The sequence below is a fragment of the Lissotriton vulgaris genome, chromosome 10, assembly GCF_964263255.1.
Source record: "Lissotriton vulgaris chromosome 10, aLisVul1.2, whole genome shotgun sequence".
In the NCBI taxonomy this organism is placed as follows: Eukaryota; Metazoa; Chordata; class Amphibia; order Caudata; family Salamandridae; genus Lissotriton; species Lissotriton vulgaris.
In genome coordinates this window covers 214612597-214632889 of record NC_141698.1, presented here as the reverse complement: position 1 = coordinate 214632889, position 20293 = coordinate 214612597, and the positions used below count along the sequence as shown (strand labels likewise).

The following is a 20293-nucleotide window of genomic DNA, read 5'->3' as shown; positions in this document are numbered from 1 at the left end:
TAATTTACCCCTTCCTATTTGCGAATTCTCAATTAAAAATGTTCATGCATTGCATTTAAGAAATCTCAAATTGCGATTTCTTAAATGCAATCGCAATTTTAGAAATCACAACATGATTGCGATTCCTAACATTGCGAAAAGCATGATGCATCCCAAATTTGATAATTGCATTCGCAAACGGCCGAAAATTGCGATTCGCACCGCTTGCGAATGCAATTCTCAATGATGCATGTGGGTTCTGTAAGTTTCATTCATGACAAAACTGAAGTTTTATCAAAGAACAAAGTGCCACCCTCTTATCAGACACTCTGGGTCCTCTTTCTTGTACCATAGATTTAGGACTCATGTCGGGGGTGGATGTGGGTGTATTTATTGAGTCCCTCCATTATTTTTAATGAGAGGACTCTGTTCCCCTTATCCAATAGTAAAGGAAGCTGAGAGGTGCCTCCTTGTGCCACTGAAGTAAATTAAAGCTGGTTGCATTTAACAAATACAATATGCATGTAACCGTGTGCGGGGTGTTTAAACCAACTTTGCACTGGCAGCATCCTCTTTATCTGTGAGTGAGGCCCAGTGGGAGGAATTGTCTTTGAGTCACTTATCTGACAGGAGACAGAGAGCTTCACCCCATTAACCCTTCTAGAACCTAAGAAACTGCAAATGTGCAGCGCTTTTGTGCTTTGAAGATAGAAAAAAGAACACCAGCAGAAAAAACATGAAATAACGCCAAGATTTAATGTTCAAAAATATACACCTAGCACATTTTGTTTACTCTCGAAACACAGTTTAAAAATGCCATACCAAGTTCTACGTGTATGTTCAAAAACTTGTGTATCTTTCAGGTGTATACAGTTTCGGAGCTCGATTGCTCCTTGATATGTGCATAACTTGTATGTGATTAATAAAAACGAACAAAAATAGAATTTTTTCATTTCTGCATTGATATGTGAAGTGGTTGTTTAAAAAAAAAATAGGTCCGTTTGGTGTAAGTGATGAATTTTATAAGGTAAAATAGTGCGTTGTGATGTCAAGTCCTGTGATGTCATTGTGATTTGCATATGCTAATTAGTCCCCCAGTATTTTTCTTCGAACTGGTGCTCTGCACAGAATTGTTGTTCAAGAAGCTATACCCTCCTAGCTCTACCATGGGAACTCTTCTGCTGACCCAAATATTCTTTAACTCACCTACAGATCTCCCAAATGCATTAGTGGGGCTTCAATTAGGCAAATCTCGTTGGGTCTGTGTTCATAATCACCTGGACAGGTTTTGCTGTCTTTCTGGGATGAACAACATTGTGTTCAATAGCCTTTGCGTTTGCCAACAGGCTTTGTGCCACACTAGACAACTCTTTTGCAGTAAGTAATCCTGTTGCTCATCCACATCTCCCCCTTCTGAGATTCAACACCCAAAAAGGAGCTTCAGTAAAATTGAGAGCTGTGCAATAATTCCAGGCCTCCTGTAGGTCTAGTTATAAGACTCATTCTCAGTTTTTCTCAATACATCCGGGTGCAATTGGATTTAGAAAAAATGCCTGACACACTTCAATGTAGTGCAAACTCTTGGCATTTCCTGTGGATTCAGCCCAAAACTGTCTAATCCCAATGCCAGTAAATACCCGTTTGACAGTGCATTTCCCTATCACATGGTATTTCATAAATGCAATGTCAAATGGATTCGAGAACAACTTGGAAATGTTAATCTGTCTAGCAGTGTATCAGTGAAACAATAAAAACTGCTCTTTAATGTGTGCCCTCCCATCTCGCATTAGGCCAATCAAGTACTGCTTTTTAGAATACACAAGATAAGTTTCCTTTCTGATGCACTTATAGGGTTTACCTCACAGCACGTGCTGAACTACACATGCAGGCCTGGGATGTTAGTGCCTCTTCACAGTTAGTCTGGGATCAGCGCCATTTCCTGCAGCATGCAAAAAAATCGCCAACAACTCACAATGCAGCTACTCTCATATTGCCGAGGGAATTTACCCTATAGGCCTTTCACTTATTTAAAAGAAGAGGTCAGATCATAATGTGTCCTGACTGCTTGTCGTTAATAGAATACCACAGCAAGCCTTCTGCAGATCCACCAGTGATATGCACGTGTGGTAGCAATGATGTAATGTAAATGGATTTTTTGATTATTCTTCCATCTTACTATTGCAGGTACACCTACCATATGTGTCACAATATGGGCCGTTCTGAGACTTCATTTTGATAACATTGGGTAAGTATTTCAAGTTATTTTATTCACTTATTTAATGATGAATTGTCTTAGGTTGGGCATGAGCTCCTCCCGCCCAAGTTGCAGGGTGCTGTATATTAGATATTGAAAACAAAGATCTCAGTCATATATTATTCACATTTGACATTTAATTTTATGAGCATACTAAAGAAACAACAAGGTTGGTACCAATGCCAATTTTAGGGCGGTGCCACCGCTGCCGCCAAACCAGATGCCAAGTTTGTTGCCTCCCGGCCACATGCGCTGTGACCCAAATAAATGCTGCTATACGTCTTTCATTTCCACGATGTTGTTCGTCATGGAAATAAAAGACAGACACCTGTGCCACTGCCAACACTGTTATTAATGGGATTCAAAAAGCTGCATGCAAACTGCAAGGATTTTGCTAGTTTTCAAAGGAACTGACCCTATGTCAGATATTGAGGTTCTGAGATTTGAGTAGTAACTCCTGCTTGCTGGCAATTGCCAGCTGGGACTCTTTTAAGATGTCCCTTGGATTGTGGCCTGGCTGCCTGTCATGGATGCTCTGAGTGCTCCCACAGGATGCAGAGCCATTGGGGGTTGTCAGTTCTGAGAAATACTGGGGACACAAGCAGTGTGATCAGTAACACCACTGGTGAACTCCTGACTTGCATGAAAGCCAAGATCCAAGCACTGTTCTACAGAGGCAGAAGTAGGTAGTGTGGCCGGATTAGTGATGCAGCATCATTCTTGCTGGAATTTACATGTGACTGCACCAGAGTATGGACGTATTCCTCTACTGCAGCAGTTGTTCCAGCTGGGAAAGGATGGTAGTGTTTGTGCACAGCATGACCATGAACATTTCTGTGGTACCGGTCTTTGGGCTGAGGAGGACTTTGTGAAGCAGTTGTGGTTGGGGGTGAAGTTGCTGGAGGTTATGAACGTGTGAGGTTCTGAGGCTGTAGGGGTATCAAGCTGCCAACAATTACAAGACAGAAGGGGGTCCCAAAGCTGCAAGAGCTGGAGTGAGGCTAATTAGGGCTGAAGTTTCCATTGCATACGAGACTGTAGGGTGTGCCAGACGCTACGCAGCTGTGCAATCATTGCCATACGAACTGTAGCCCTCCCATAGGCTGTGAACCCACCAATGGGAAGCAACAACAGAACTCAGAAGCCAAACAATCATCGGATGACATATTTTAGCAGGTTTTCTCATTGAGAAAGGCAGCACGCCGAAACATGTCTGAGACAACTCCTCCCAACACAATCCCCAAGGATGGGAAGACGGACGCAGTTCTGAACTTTTGGAAGGCGGGAGGGAGTTACCCTCCCGGCCGTATTTATTAAAATATGAAACAAAATTAAAACATTAAATAAAAGTTTCATACCATGTACAATTTTCATTTATTACATTTCGATGAAGACATGTTCATTGGCTAACCTTAACAAATCTCTAATACAAAGGTTTTCCTAGCCGAGTCTAACTTCCTGCAAATGCATATTTTCTAAATTAAAATTGTACATCCTAGCATTACGGGCCAACGGCAAGGTCGCAACCGGTGTCAGATCCCTACTACCAAAACTCTCGCCCTCACGGTGTGAGTGGCGGCCGCGTAGAGGACTGTACCCTCTGTGCCAACTCCAATTTCCCTTGTCTTGTTGGGGGCCCCCCATTTCAACTCGACGCCATCTTAAAGGTCGTCCGAGGACCTGTGTGAGGTGTCTGTAGGAAGGCAGCGTGGACTCCCCCTCCCACCCCACACTGTCTATCACATCCGCCGTCGCGGATATCCGGGCCCCGGGAAATTCGTAGGAGGGGCATATAGCCGCCTCCTCCCCTGGAAGGGGCCTATGGCCGTCTTCCCCTAGGCGACCCATACTTAGTGGGTGCCGCCTCCCCGTGGGAGGGGCCAATGGCCTCCTCCCCCCGGGCGCTCCCATCCATAGTGGGTGGCACCCCCTCTAGGGACCTTGAAATTACTGCTCACCGATCATGACCTTACCGCCACAGGCCGGATAGTTGACCGGCTATCCGCCCCCCCCCACAAACTCCTCCTAAAGGTCATGCTTCCTCAAACCCCTTAGCCATGCTATGAAGTCTCCTATGAGTAAGACATTCCCCTCCCGGGACAAGTGAACCCCATCATCGAGATACATGTGATCACCCCGAATACACCCATGCGGAATACTGTGCAACTGCGCCGAGCGAAACAACCTACCAATTTTGTTGTTGACCTTTTTTACTGAATGGTTCAGTGCCGACACCGAGAGGCCCCCCCGGCCATACCTTCCTGGGAATCATGTGGGACCATGCAATCGTGCACCCCGGGATTCTTTTCGCCAGCCAGCTAACGGTAGACAAAACTCGCTCGAGTAATACTCGCCTACCGAGTGTCACCATGTCATTGCCCCCCAGGTGTACTATGATTACAGATGGCGGTGACCTCAGCCGCCCTAAGAGTCCCTCGACAAAAGATTCGAACTGGTCAATACAGAGCCCGCCCCTTCCGTGGAAGGTCACTCTGTACCCGTATTCCCCAGCTGCGTGAGTCACATCACCTGCATTGAATACGTCCCCGGCCCGCCTCACGTATGAGTGGCCCACGACCCACACCACTCTCTCCTCAGCAGGTGATCTCTGACCGCTGGTCCCCTGGTGCTGGGTCGACTGCAAATTCCGCCCCGCATGACATGCTCGCGAAACTGTAAATCAAACAGAAGACAAGAAGCGTGAGTGCATGTAACTTGACTTCACAACATGTGCAATCGCACATACCTTTTAAAACAATTCGAGGACCATCGTCCTAACTGTTTCACCTCTTCAGCACTCTGACCCCTGGCTGTAGCCTCAGTAGCAGCCCCTATCCTAAAGGAGTGGGTCCCAAAATCGCTCGGGTCCATGCCCGCCGCTGCGATTGCCAGTGCTAGCACCCTCTGAAACTGAAACCTTGTCAGTGGGGTGGCATCGATGTGTCTCAGCCAACACCCACCCCATGTATCCGCCCTCAGCGCCAAATATTCCTCAATGCACTTTATCGGGCACGTGGGGGACCCTCGCATGCGCTGGACAACAACACTGTTTCCCATAGCTCTCTGGTCAGTCTTGGACTTAGCTATCGTGACTACCATTCAATCACCCCTAATTAGGATGTGATCCCGACACAGGCCTCCCTCCACGTCTTTCTTATTCTTTGCGACCAGTTCGCTCACCCGCATAGCCCCATGGAACGCTAATGCGAAAGCGGCCCGGAACAGAACTGCTTCGAATTGGGAGGAGCGTGTAGTGGGTAGTATCGCCATAAGCAGGGACAACCTTTCTAAACCAATCGGGCGCCTCTCGTCTTGCCTACGCCCCTCAAGGCGCTGCCAGCCACGAAGGGCTTTTCTTGCCACAAAGGAAGCTGTTGTGTCCCTGATGCCATGCACCTGCACCATGAATGAAATGGCCACCCAGTGTCTATTGGCCGTTGCCGCTGATCGGCCTTCCCTGTGCAGTGCTACCAGGAACCTTAGGAAGCAATCCTCCTGACCCCATATCTGATCCCCTGCCGGACCCAAAAATGCACAATAGGAACGAAACGCTCGTTCGTATGCCTTCCTCGTCCTGGGGGCTAAGCTTGCTGCCACGAGGTCTTGTAATCCGGGGCACCGAGTAGCCAGAGTGCTTCGGGGAACGGTGCCGCCGCTAGCTCCGCAGTAGGTAGATAACCCCTGAACGCCTGCATATGTGAACGAGAGAGTGCATCAGCCGCATGATTCAGTACACCCGGCACATGTTTAGCCCTGAACTGTACATTCAGTCTCATGCAAAGTAGTACAATTTCCTTCAACAATCTCAAGATCCACTTGCAGCGTGCTGCCTGATTGTTAATACATTCAACAACAGTAATATTGTCAGACCAAAATACCACAGAGCGATCTCTGAACTCGTCCAGCCATGCCATCAGAGCCACAAAAATAGGGAATAGCTCGAGGAACCCAATGTTACTTTTGAGACCGCTGGTGTGCCACCATGTCGGCCATGTTTGCGCCGACCATCGGTAACCAAAAATGGCACCAAATCCCACGCTCCCCGCCGAGTCAGTCCACAAACCCAGCTCGTCCAAAGACGCTGGCGGCTTGTTCCACACTACTCGACCGTTGAAGTCCGCCAGAAATGCCAACCAGATGCGCATATCCTGGCGAACCTCTGTAGACAGTCTCGTGCGGTGGTGTCCTTCTTTGAGACCAACCATAGCTTGTGCAATGGAGCGTGAAAAGGGGCGGGCCATTGGTATCACTCTCAGGGCAAAGTTAAGTTGACCCACTGTTTGCTGTAACTGGTGCAGGGTCACTTTCTCCTTACTAAGGCACAGTTCCAGGGAAGCCCTAAATTTCGCTACCTTCCCTACCGGCAAACGGAAACATCCCTCCACAGAATCGAGCTCAATTCCCAGAAACTCCAGTGAAGTAGCTGGTCCAACCGTCTTACCTGGTGCCAATGGCACTCCGAATTCCCTCATGAGGATGCAAAAGTCCTGTAACGCCTGCGCACATTTTGTGTCGCCGGCTGCCCCCAAGAACAGAAAGTCATCTAGGTAATGCATAACATGGCTATGCCCAGTGGCCTCGGTGAATGCCCATTCTAAAAAACAACTGAATTTCTCAAAATAAGCACAAGAGATGGAGCAACCCATTGGCATACATCTATCCATGTAGTAACGTCCTTGGAACACTAAGCCTAACAGACGCTGATCCTGTGGGTGTACCGGAAGCAACCGAAACGCTGACTCGATATCTGACTTTGCCATCAGCGCTCCGGGCCCCAGGCGATTCAACATGATGACGGCATCATCGAAGGATGCATACCGCACCGAACAAACTCCCGGGTCAATCGCATCGTTCACCGAGAGACCCTTTGGAGCTGACAAGTTGTGGATCAGCCTAAATTCCCCCGGGTCTTTTTTGGGGACCACTCCTAACGGGGAACAGATGAAATTTGTTACTGGCGGGTGCCGGTATGGGCCCGCAACCCGGCCCAGGGTAACCTCTTTTGCAATCTTCCTCTCCACCACCGCTGAATTATGCAGAGTCAGTTTCAGTTTCAAAATGCTTTATTCGGTTTGTACAAGTACAACCATATAGCAACATTCATAGATACAATTGAAGTCACTTTTGAAAAGGATTAAAGAATGATGAAACATGCTAAAACAAATTACATTAATACATTAGTACAGCCAATCAAGATAAAACCTGAAGAAGAAAGTAATCACTAGGTATAGCGTCAATATAAACATTTGGTGCGGGGCATGCCAAGTGGGATAATACTAGACAAGAGGCCTATACAGGACATAAAGTGCGGTAATGTGTGCAAAATAAGCAAAGATTGGACATAGCATTTTAGCAGCAATTTAGCAATTAATGCAAAGACATATCATGTTAAAAATAATCACTTATATATAGCAGTCATTTTAGCATTTGATACAGCATACAAATAGATGGTACAAAATATGAGACCTATGCTAGGCCTAAAGTGACATAGTATGTGCAAAGTACAAAAAAAGAACGTTGTATTAGCAGCAATTTTTTAAACTAGTGCAAAATTTGCCAAATGAGGTAGTATCAGTCGGGGAGAGGCCTAAACTGGGCATAAAGTGCAATAGTGTGTGCAAAATATGCAAGGATAACTAAAGTGCAATGTCTATAACGTCTCTTACGTATTTTAGCAGCAACAAGAGAAAGGCCTGAACTGGGCATAAAGTGCAATAGTATGTGCAAAAATGTGCAAGGGTAACTAAAGTGCAATGTCTATAAAATCTCTTACGTATTTGGCAACAATTATATACAAAAAGTTTTTAAAAAGTAGGTCTAGAGGGATACATGGCCAAGGGAACAATCGATATGGGATCTAAAAACATAATAATACCAGAAGATCATGTATAAGAGAAATGCAAAGGTTTGGCGATAGCTCACAGTTGGTCAATAGATATCTTTACCAGCGGAGATCATATAATAATTGATTTCCTGTGCCCGATACATTTAAGGACATAGGTGGCTACACGGTAACATATATTAGGGGACGACAGGTCAAACAACAGTTGCATTGCAGCTCTTATATCACACGTACTGTGTTCTAAAAATAGTTGCTTTAGATAAAACTTTCTAAAACCAGTATAAAAGTTGCAAAGTAGTAAGAAGTGGCAGATACTCTGTTTCGATTTCCCATCGCATGGGCACGGGCAAGACCCCGGCTTCTTTACAGTGGGGAAGGCCACCAAGTGGTGGACTATGCCCAGCCTCAGGCGTGCAAGAACAAAACGATGGGAATTAATACTGACGAAAGTAAGGTATGATGGGGATCCTGTATTTAGGTTATATTCCAGGTACAATTTAAAAGTACTTTGTGTAGCATACCTCTGCATTCTAATCCCATCTGCATGATCCATATAAGTGGATTTAAGGTCACGCTTCGTTAAAACTGATTCTGTTGGGGTGTCTTTAAAAATATCTTGACCAAAAAGGGAATTATACCAGTGAAAAATGTGTTTTAGCCAGGGGATTTTTAAGTGCTGATCCAGTTTAATACAGTCCAAAATTAATTCCTGGGTAAACTTGGTTTCTTCTTTGGCCCAGATGGATCGCCAGAGGGAGAGGGGGCGTAGTGCAATCAAGTCTGTGGCATGGTGTATGCCCAGCTCCCTATGAATGATTTCGTTGGAGGCTGAGGCAGGAAGACATAGTAAGCGTTTAAGGTACTTGTTTTCTTCCTGCTGAATGGAGAGGGCGATCTGTGAGTTATATCCCCATATCCCTGCACCGTAAAGGGCAGAGGACATGCACCTGGAATTATAAATAGAAATCATCTCCCTTATTCTACGCCCCCCTAGTTTGGAAGAGAATCTGAAGATGCAGTTTGTATTTCTAATCATCTTCATGCCTATACAGGATTGCTCACTTGCCCATCTCCCATCCCCTGAGAAAGTAATGCCTAAGTAACAAAAATGTTGCACAGACTCAAGTTTATCCCCGTCAAGGAAGAATGACTTACTTTTCTTTAATTTCTTCCCGCAGGTCATAGTCATAGTCTTACCTTTATTAATTTTAAGCATTCTGCCTTTAATAAAAACATTAAATTTGTCGATTAGCTTTTGGAGCCCATTCGCGGTCCTGGAGATCAGGACCGCGTCGTCCGCGTATAATAGGACGGGTATTTGTTTACCATTTATCCTGGGGGCATCAGCAAAAGACTCTTGTAAAAACTGATCGACATTGTTTATAAAAAGGGAGAACAGCAAGGGTGCGAGAACGCACCCTTGCCTAATCCCTCTACCTATTTAGTATTTACGATAGTTGGTTTCTACAAAGTGGTTCCCCACGAAAATCCCCCGCCGGGATGTGGAAACCATATAAGAATCCATCTCTCAACACCCCAGCGGAGACATGATCAGGGTATTTGTTTAGCCAGGGGATCATTGCCATGACATCAACGGGGGTAGGTAACGGTACACAGTGGTCCACCTCAGTCTTGTTTGGACCCTCCTCTACCTCCCGACCCGCCATTCTTGGACCTGCATGAACTCTCCGGGTGCGAGGAATTCCCACAACCCGCGCATGCATGTCTGAACTTACATGTCCCTTGTGGTCTGGTGCAATTGCCCCTGTTAAAGCTCCAACAGACCCCTCTCTTTCCCCCATTCCCACCAGTCTTTGCTTGGTGGTCGCCACCGGCGCCCGCTCGAAAGGGCACAGCGGGCTGTTGGCGGGAAAACCCCGACCCATTCCCGCCTGGCGAGGACGTCTTTGTCGCGCCCGGCAGGAGCTGCTTCTGCCAAGAAATCGAGTCGAGACAATCCCACGTCAGAGATGAATTGTACTCTTTGGCCTTACGGAATTTCATATCGTAACCCATCCATTCATTCCCCTCATATGTTTCATAGAAATCCATTATTCGTGCCTGATAGCAAGACAATTCAGGCAAAACCTCGGGCTTACATTCCACAATAATTGCAGTAAACATCGCAAAGGCCTTGGCCCAATTTGTGATTGTCTCATCCACCCTGAATCCCGCCATCTTGGCTCGCCAGACACTCGGGTACCACAATTCTTTCTGCGTCTTAGCATACTCCATCTCGCGATGGTCAGTCAGCAGCGAAAACATATTTACATACTTGTCAGCCCATATCAATTCTTTCGTGGCCAACGGGATATGTTGAACCACTCTCTCCCGTCTTGAGGGCAAAGAGCCCTCCCCCGCAATTGGCAATGCCTGCTTACCAGGCTCGGTTGTTGTTCCCGCTGTTTTTCCGACACCAGCTGGCGATCCTTCTGGGGTCACCTGTGGGGGGACAAGAGGGAGATTCGCCTTTGCGGCATCTCGCGACTGCCGCAACTGCTGCATTAGTAACCTGGCCTCTTCGGCCGTGTCTCCAGGTGCCGGAGCACCCCCTGTCTTTCTGCCGAGCCATGCGGCCAACTGGGCGGCCAATTCAGGAGGCATGTCCTCCTCGTTGGCGGGCGTAATCACAACCGGAATCGGCTGACCCGCGTCCGGGATTGGTACCGGGGCCTCGACTGGAATGGCAGGGCTTGCCGGGGGTACCTCGGGGATCGGAACCACCCCCCCTGCCGCCCTATTCCTGACCCGCTTCCCCCTACCCTCGGGGGCAACTCCCGGCAATGCCGGGCCTATTACCTTCTTTGGTTTACCCGGATTGTTCATCGCAGCCATCTGGTTCTTCATGCTCGCCATATCTCTTACCAGCATGCGAAGCATCTGGTCAGTCTCGGACTTCTTTCCTGCCCTCTTGCCAGGCATTGTTATCGAATATTTGATCCAAGTTGATCAACACGGTTCTGGATCCTTAGCCTCGAAGTCGCTGAAAGAGAAACACAAGAATTACAAGTTCTCAAAATTGCTCCTTGTTCCGTCGAGGGCTCACGTGCAACGAGTGGGTGCAGCTTCCAAGCACAGGAACAAGAGGACGCTTCTTCGGATTCCCGCTCTCTTTATCCTTCTTCGGGAGGGAGTGTACCCTCCGCCGGTACGCCTACTGGGCGTGGCCATCGGTGTAGGTGTCTAGGACAACCCCTCTTGGGCGGGAAAAGGCGCGCCCCGGCTACGCGCGTTCGGGCATACCAGCCGAGGCACGCCCCCCGCCCAAAATGGTTTCCCGGGAGGATCCGGGCCCCCAACCATACGTTCGGGGGGACCGAGTGGTCGCCCCTTTCCAAATACGTGGGGTGCAAATGTGAAGGAGGGATTGAGGCTACAGGAGATACACGATTGTAGGAGAGTGTGAGGCTGTAGGAGTTTCGGGCACCTTTATGGGAGGAGCTTCATGTGGGACAAAATGAATGGGACATTTACAAACATGACTAAGGATAACAAAAGTGCCAACCTGCGGGAGGGTGCAAGACTTGAGAGTGACACAATAAGGCTTCAAGGGCAACAGATTGCTGAGGTTTCCAGGCTGCAGAGTAGTGTAGGACTATAGAAGGGTGGGAATCCAGGGGATAACCAGGCCGTAGACTGTAAGAACCTTGAGGGGTAATTGGTTCCCATGATATAAGGCAATATATGTGTTGTCAGGTTCCAGGAGGCATGAACTTACAGCAGTCACATATTGCAGTGGATTCAACACTGATTGGGGTGTAAAGCTTCAGGAGTGTCCAACTGACTGGATATTAGGCTGCATGTTGTGCCATCAGCCTAAAACTGCTGCTGGTGTCCCTATTTCAGGGAGTAATACATGTCCCTATGGAGTGCGCTGTCCCCATATCCACCCTGTGCTTTGGCCAACCTAGTGCTGTCCCATCCCATTAGCATCACCCTCTTAAATGCCTGACTTCATCCTCTTATTTGAGTTGACTGGTATGCAGCATATCTCAACCCCTTCGCTGCAGTACACTGGTCGTGTGCTTATGACGAGCTGAGCTTGTCATGAGCAATGGGAAATCAGAGAATGCAGCGCCGCAGGGGAAAACCTCTAGCAGCCAAGGTGTTAAGAACCTTACTGTTTTTCATCAACCTTTCATGGGCCTAAGACGGCTAAAACGGGTTCCCGCCAACGCCACTGTGTTACATTTTGAATTCTGAGTTTGCGTTTTTCCAGACCAGCACTCGTAACAAATAATACCTCCTATCATGTATAATATTCGTGTGACGTAATGCACTGTGACACATTACATTGGAATGAGTAGCAATATAAAATATATTAAATGTAAGCCTGGAGCTATGGACAGATGAGGGGCACCATTTGCAGCGTGGTAGTGAGGGAATCCATGGAGAAGGAGGTCATGGGTAGATAGGGCCGGACTGGCTGGACCGGGCATCTGGTGTTTCCTCTGTGGGCTGTAGGTGTGACCGGCACAGGTAAGAGCAGTGGGGCGGAACAGGGGGGATGTTGATAGATGACGGGCCAGATAAAATTGAATTAAAAAAATAATAAAGCCACATGCCTTGCGCTCGGCTCAACTCCGACTCTGCGATGTGGCGAGCGCATGGTGTGTGTTTTTTTTTTTTTTTTTCATTTTACCTATCCCATCATCTGTCGACTCCCCCTACACCGCCCGGTACCCGCCCCCCTGCTCTTACCTAGGCATGCTGCGCCTGGTGCACTAGCCAATTTTCACCTGCCGGCGGCTGCTCTCACCAAAGGACTCGAATGGAGGCAGTAATTTCAGCAGCCAATGCAGAAAAAAACAAACGGAGCTCCATGAGACTGGCTGTACTGGGCTGACCTGGCAGCTAATCAGCCCAGTGCCCAGTCAATGAGAACCTATGAGGGCAATACTTGGTGAATGGCACTGCGGACTAGCTTCAGTTCTTTCAGTCATTAGGTGCTGGTGAAGCAAGTTCGTAAACGCATCATGGTCTTAACAGAGAAAAATCTAATATTTGTAACGTCCAGGTAACATTATTGCCCTTTAAAATCTTTCATTAAAATAAAGTATCATGTAAATATAAATCCTTGTGTTGAATGCATTGTGCATGAGACCTCTGCTCTCTAAATGAGCAAAGTATGCATTTAAATGAACTCAGTATCAATGTGTGTTTATTAATACCTAAATGCTACACACTTACATAAAAGTCAAGAGAAGGCACACGATTGGCTAGCCACTCCTCTCACATATACAGATCATTACCAGTCACCTGTGTGCTGAGTAAAGGAGGGGGACAACCAAGGAGACCACAGACATGGGAAGAAGCGAGGGCTAAAAAGGTAGAGTGACAAAGGTGGTATAAGTAACAGGACAAGGGAGAAAGTAGAAAGGGAAGGTAGGAAGAAAAAGGGTCAAGAAAGAAAGGAGAATGAGTAAACATGAAAAAAGCAAATGTGGAGTCAGAATTATCCAGGAAACGAAGAAAGACGTTAAGGCAAGCAACGGAAAGAAGACGGGTAGAGAGAAAAGGAGAGAAGAAAGATTGAAGAAATAATCGGGGCGGTAGAAGGACAACAAAAGTAACTAAGAGGGAACATTAGAAAGGAAGAGCTAGACGGTAGTCATTGAGATGTTGTAGTTAGAGAATCAGTGGGATTAAAAGAAATAATGAAAAGACAAAAGAAAGGAGTATTGAGAGAGAAAACATATGCAACAATAATATAACAAATACTGTGTTGCTAAATGCAAAGTGGCATAGTAAGGGGGGGGGGCAGCCCGCCCATGGCAGCAGTAGCTTTGGGGGTGGCGGCCCCCCGCACTTACATGCGGCCGGCGTGGTGCGGCAAACGCAGGTACCGCCATGTGTGGCCAAAGGTCTAGCTACGCCACTGTAAATGCATTTGTTTTCCCCAGTTTTAAAAAGTGAGTGACAAACCTCTAAAACCTGTCAAGTAGTAGTTGGGGTTCCTCACTTCACTTCGCTTTATCTCTATGCAGTGTGTGGGTGTGGGTGTGTAGGGGGGTTGGTATGACAAAACTTGCCAGGGCTGTTTATGGTTCCCAGTCCGGCCGTGATTGTGGTGAGGTTTTGCAGCGGGCATCGCCACTCCATTAATAAAATACCGAGTGTGCTGCTCCACATCCTAATATACCGTGATATCACATTTGTCTATAACAAGACACCCGATAATACCAGTCTAGAAATCATAATAATGTGAAGACCAATGTACAGGCACATTTGAATACAATTCAGGATGCCTGATATTGGCCTTTGAAGGTTAGGAACAGCACATTCATTAATACAAAACAAACAACAGAAAGAAAGCCCTGCCCTGATTAAAATATGCCTGACATTTTCAAATGGAAGCGGCAAGATAGTGTCCAATTTAATGCCAGACATTTTAAAAGGCCAAAACTGATCGTTTGACATATATATTTGCTTCTCTACTATCATTCTTATTGCACACATTCCTATTAAAATATATATGCCAAACATTTATCAGTGGCTAATAATCTGAAAAAATATTTGTTTTAGGTGGTGGTTATTAATAGCTACATAATAGTAATTTTTCTCTGCTAATTACTCATTCACTCGCTAAATAGTAGGGATTATTCAGTATTTGGCCTGTGGCATAGCAAATAACAGGGAGATTCACTATTTACCCAGCTGCTGGTAAGTAGTAGAGATTCTGCACTAGTTGGCTGGTGGCCGTGCAAATAGCAAGGAAGCTGCACTACTTACCACTGGCTAAGTAGTTGAGATTCTGCACTCTTTGGCCTGAAACGATGTAAATAGCAAGGGAACTTCACTATTTACTCGCCCACTGCCTACGTAGAAGAGGTTATGTACTGATGGGCTGGTAGCCATGGAAATGGCAAATAAACTTTACTATTTACCTGGCCTGTGCCAAAATATCAGGTATTATGTATTATGTGGCCAGATGTCAAGCAAATAACAAAGAAACTTCAGTATTCTCCCGGCGATTAGCTAAATAACAGACATTATGCACTGTTTTTCCAGCGGCCAGGCAAGTTGCAAATACGCTTAGTTGTTTACATGGCTGCTGACTAAATTGCAGAAATTATGTACTAATTGGCCAATGGCCTTACAGGTAGCAAAAAAACCTTCATTATTTACAGGTCTGCTGATTATATAAAAGAAACTATGCACTGTTTGGTCTGCAGCGATGCAAATAGCAAAGACACATACTTTTTTTACATGGAAGCTGGCTAAATAGCAGACTGTGCGAAATGTGGACAGTAGAAATGCATAAAGCAGGCAAACTTCACCATTTACCCGGTTGATGTCTATACCAGTGGTTCTTAGCCTGTGGTCCCGGTACCTCCGGGGGTCCGCGAAGTCCACTCATGTGGTCCGAATCTGCTTAGAAAATTAAATCATTTTCACAGATTAATAAAGTATAAATGAATCTATATATTAAACTACATATACATCAAGTAGCAAAATAGCAAAGTAGCAAAATATAAAGTTTTAAAATGTTCATGAATGTGAAGGAATTCGAAAATTTGAAATTGGAGGCTAAACATTAAGTTTGTATCCCAGATTGATTCATGTGAGCAGTGCAAATGCATCAAACAGAATATAGGTTCTGATTTAGAGTTCGGCAGAAGGGTTACTCTATCACAAACGTAACGGATATCCCGCTCTGCCATATTACAAGTGCCACTGGATGTAATGCACTTGTAATATACTGTTAGAACCGGGGGTCTCTAGTTGGCAGAGGTAGGTACCACTTTCCAAATAGGGACCCTTGCTTCTAGTCAGGGTAAGGAGGAACCACTCTTTAGATAACCCCTCCTCACCCCCTTAGTAGCTTGGCACGAAAAGACAGGCTTATCAAAGGCAATGTGTAAAGTATTTTTACCAATACTCACAGTAACACAGTGAAAACACCACAAATGGATTCCACATCAGTTTAGACAAATAAAGGTATTTAATCTAAAGTAGACAAGACCAAAACAACAAAAATCCAACATACACAGTTCAAGATTTGGTTTTTAAAGAGTTCTTAAGGGTTGCGTCAAAATAATCCACAGTTGCGTTAGAATAGTTCACAGTTGCGTCACGTTTAGCCAACAGTACTTTTAGATGTGACAAAGTTCCAAAACAGAAGCTGGTGCGGTGGAAAACAAGCGATGCATCACTCCTGAGACCCTAGGAGGCGATGCGACAGCCCCGCTGGATGCAGCTGGTGTGTTGAGACTAATCCGGTCTGTATGGGGAGGGAGGCGATACCCTGTATGGATTCCAGTGCGAAGGTTCCGTAGGGAGCGTCTCGTAAAGGCACGATGCGACGATCTTCGGGACGGTGACGATGTCAGGTGCGGCGGCAATGCGCGGTGCAGCGTCGATCTTCTCCTCTCGCGGCCCCTTGATGCGATGGCTCTGCGACGATGTTCGCAACGTCGTGATGCCGTCTGCAAACAAGCGGTGCAGCGATCTCACCCAGCGACGACAGGCTCAGCGACGATACTCACAGCAATGGTACTTTTCCCACACCAGAGTGATGCGTTCCGCAAGCGAAGAATGCGTCGGTTCTTGCAGCGGCAACAGGCTCTGCGACGATCTCGATCTTTGCGGTAGCTGGAATTTCCTCCCACTGACAGGGATGCGCTCCGCAAGCCAGCAATGCATGAAAACTTGCAGATAGTATTAGTTTCTTGTTCTCCAGCTTTCCAAAAAGCAGGCCACAACTTCCAGATGCCACTCAGTCGGATTCACCACTCAGGAAGGGCAGAACTCTCTCAGCAGAGTTCAGGGAAAGCTGGGGATAAAGTCCTTTTGTTCCTGGGACTTCTTAACAGGAGGCCAGATGACAACAGGCCCTTGGAGATCTCTTCAAGCAAGGGGACAAAGCAGCAACAAAGCCCTTCCCCTCTCCTTGGGAGCAAAGCAACTGCAGGTCTGTCCAGCAAAGTCTCAGCAGGACATTCCTTCTTCTTCTGTCTTCCAGCTTTCTACTTGGCAGAGGTTCCTTCTTGATTCCAGGATGATCTAATTTTCTGTAGTCTGGGGTCCTGTATACCTATACCCCTAAAAGTCTTTGTTCCCTTTGTGCCGGAGGGCTCTGAGCCCGGTCTGAACCAGCTCTGGGTGTTCCTAGAGCACTTTGTTTTCCTGGCCACTCCTTTCCTTTCAGAGAGAGGGGCAGGGTCGCCAGCCTCCCAGCAGGAGGTGGAGCCAGCATTGTGGAAGGCAGGCAGAGCCCTATTCAGGCCCAGGTGCTAGCCCCTCGCACCACTCTAGATGCAGATGGAGCTATTCAGCCCAGGAATGGCCCACTCAGCCTCTGGGAGCCAACCAGCCTCTGTCACTCACAAATCAAACAGTCAATTCACAAACAGGCCAAGGCACACAGAAAGGTCAAACAAGAGAACAGCCACTTTCTAAAAGTGCTGTTCTCAAACACAGGATTTAAAAACCTCCTTTCCTAAATGATGTGTTATTAAATCCTGAGTTCAGGGATACCAGACTTTTATAGCCTTACAATAGTGAAAAACGAAAATAGCTGTAATTTACTACCAGAGCATGTCACCTGCACTAGTGCATGCTCTACCTTTCACATACACTGCACCCTGCCCAAGGGGGTAACTTGGGCCTTCCATAGGGGTGACCAATGTGCACAGAAAGGGAAGGGTTAGGCCTGGTCAGTGGGGACACTGCCCAGGAGGACATGGCAGTTCACAGACTGCACACATGCACTACGGTGGCAGGCCTGAGACACCATTTTTGGGCTACTCATGTGGGTGACACAATCAGTGCTGCAGGCCCACTAGTAGCATTTGAATCACCAGCCCTGGCACTCTCAGTGTACTTTAGTAGGGACTTCTTGGTAATACAAATATGCAAATCATGGATAACCAATCACAATAACAATTTATACAGGGAGCACTTGCACTTTGACAATGATCAGCAGTGGCAAAGTGCCCAAAGCATCTAAACCAGCAAAAATGAAATCCAACACAGCGTCAAAAATACAGGAGGTAAAGGCAAAAAGATAGGGGGAAACCGCGCCAAGGATGCCAGGTCTAACACGTGTCCCCTCCAGCTGAAAGTGGGGAGAACAACTCACCCTCTTCGTAGTTCTCTTCACTAAGGCAGAAAACCCTGGACAGACCATCAGCATTGGCGTGTTCTGTGCCAGGGCTGTGTTCCACCGTAAAGTCCATTCCTTGTAGGGAGATGGACCACCTCAACAGTTTTTGGTTCTCACCCCTCATCTGCATTAACCATCTGAGGGGCCTGTGGTCTGTCTGAACACAGAAGTGAGTCCCAAACAGGTAGGGCCTCAGCTTCCTCAGAGCCCAGACCACAGCAAAAGCTTCCCTTTCAATTGCATTCCACCTCTTTTCCCTGGGGAGTAGCCTTCTACTAATTAAAGCTACAGGTTGGTCCCAGCCCTCGTCGTTGATCTGTGAGAGTACTGCTCCCACACCATGCTCTGAAGCGTCTGTCTGCACTATAAACTCACTGGAGAAATCAGTTGCCTTGAGCACCGGTGCTGTGCACATGGCAGTCTTCAGGGCATCAATAGCAATTTGGCAGACTTCGGTCCAATTCACTCTCCTCGGCTGCTTCTTTGAAGTCAGCTCTGTCAAGGAGGCAACGATGGTGCCATACCCCTTGACAAACCATCGGTAATACCCGGTGGGACCTAAATAGGCTCTCACCACTGTCTGGGTCTTGGGGGGCTCCCAAGCCAGAATGATATCAATCTTTGCCTGTAGGGGCGCCACCTGGCCGCTCTCCACCTGGTGTCCCAAACACACCGCAGATCCCTGCCCTATCTGGTAATTGCTGGCCTTGATAGTGAGGCCTGCCCATGCAGAGCCTTGGACACTTCACAGAGGAGTTGCAAGTTTTCCTCTCACGTGGAGCTGAACATAGCAATGTCATCCAGGTATGTGGTGCTGAATTCCTCCAGCCCAGTCAGTACCTGGTTAACCAGTCTCTGGAATGTGGCAGGGGCATTCTTCAATCCAAAGGGCATGACCTGGAACTTGAAGTGCCCCTCTGGCGTTGAGAATTCAGACCTCTCTTTGGCCCCCTCAGTTAAGGCAATCTGCCAGTACACAGAAGTTAAATCAAACATACTGAGGTACTGGGCAGCTCCCAACCGATCCACGAGCTCATCAGCTCTGGGGATGGGGTGTGCATCAGTCTTCGTGACCGCATTGAGCCCACGGTAGTCAAAACAATACCAGAGTTCTAGAGTGCCACCGGGCGCAGCAGCTTTTGGCACTAAGACCACTGGGCTAGCCCAGGGGCTGCTGGAGGGCTCAATCACCCCTAGCACCAACATCTTAGAAACCTCTTCCTTGATGCTGGCTCTGACTTTGTCGGTACAAAAGGGGGTGGTGATGGACGGAGCATCTGAATCAATCAATCACTCACACCCAGTCAAAAGATCTGGGTTTAATCCATCACCGTTCTTTAGCCCACTCTGCCACCCCAGTTTAGACATGGCTATATGCAAATCAGTCTGACCCTGTGCCTCATGGGAACAGTCCAGCCCGAACTGCCAAGCCATGTCTTCCCTGGACCGGAAACAAGCTTGCGAGGACTGGTTTCTGGCATTCCAGCCGTCTTCAGCCCGGCTTGCTTGAATCCAGTGGCAAAGTGAGCAAGGGACTCACATCTGAGCATACCCTGCCACACTTATGGCGGCCAAAAGCGGTAGAAAAGGGGGTGGTGCTGGACGGAGCATCTGAATCAATAAAACACTCACACCCAGTCAAAAGATCTGGGTTTAATCCATCACCGTTCTTTAGCCCACTCTGCCACCCCAGTTCAGACATGGCTATATGCAAATCAGTCTGACCCTGTGCCTCATGGGAACAGACCTTGTCAGCAACCCTATAAAATTTCTGTTTCACATTTAAACTATCTTCAGTGTCCACATCATGGACGCACAAATTGGTATTACCTGGGGTCAGGGAGAACAGGGAGACAAACTGACCCAACACTTGGCAACAGACCCTCTGCTGCCCTGGGGTCAGGGTGGGCGAGAGGAACACACCATCCACTGACCCGTCTTGCCCCTTGGCTGCCAGGAGGTCAGGAAGAGGGTCACTTTCCTCCTACATTCCAGCATCTGTAGTCAGGAGCATTGTCATTTCAGACCTCTCAAAGTGGGATTTGAGGCGGTTCACATACAAGACTCTCAGGGGCTGCGTGGGCGTCTTCAAGTTAACCAGGTCTTCACT

At 47.3% G+C, this 20293-nt stretch overlaps 1 protein-coding gene across 5 annotated transcripts in view; it reads left to right on the top strand.

The window, feature by feature from the left end:
• Positions 1–20293, top strand: part of ADCYAP1R1 (ADCYAP receptor type I) — a 978825-nt gene that overhangs the window by 589864 nt on the left and 368668 nt on the right. For all 5 annotated transcript variants that reach the window (XM_086940899.1, XM_086940897.1, XM_086940898.1 and 2 more), the window contains exon 10: positions 2164–2224. In XM_086940899.1, the coding sequence (XP_086797025.1) occupies positions 2164–2224 (61 nt within the window). The remainder of the gene's footprint in view (positions 1–2163; positions 2225–20293) is intronic.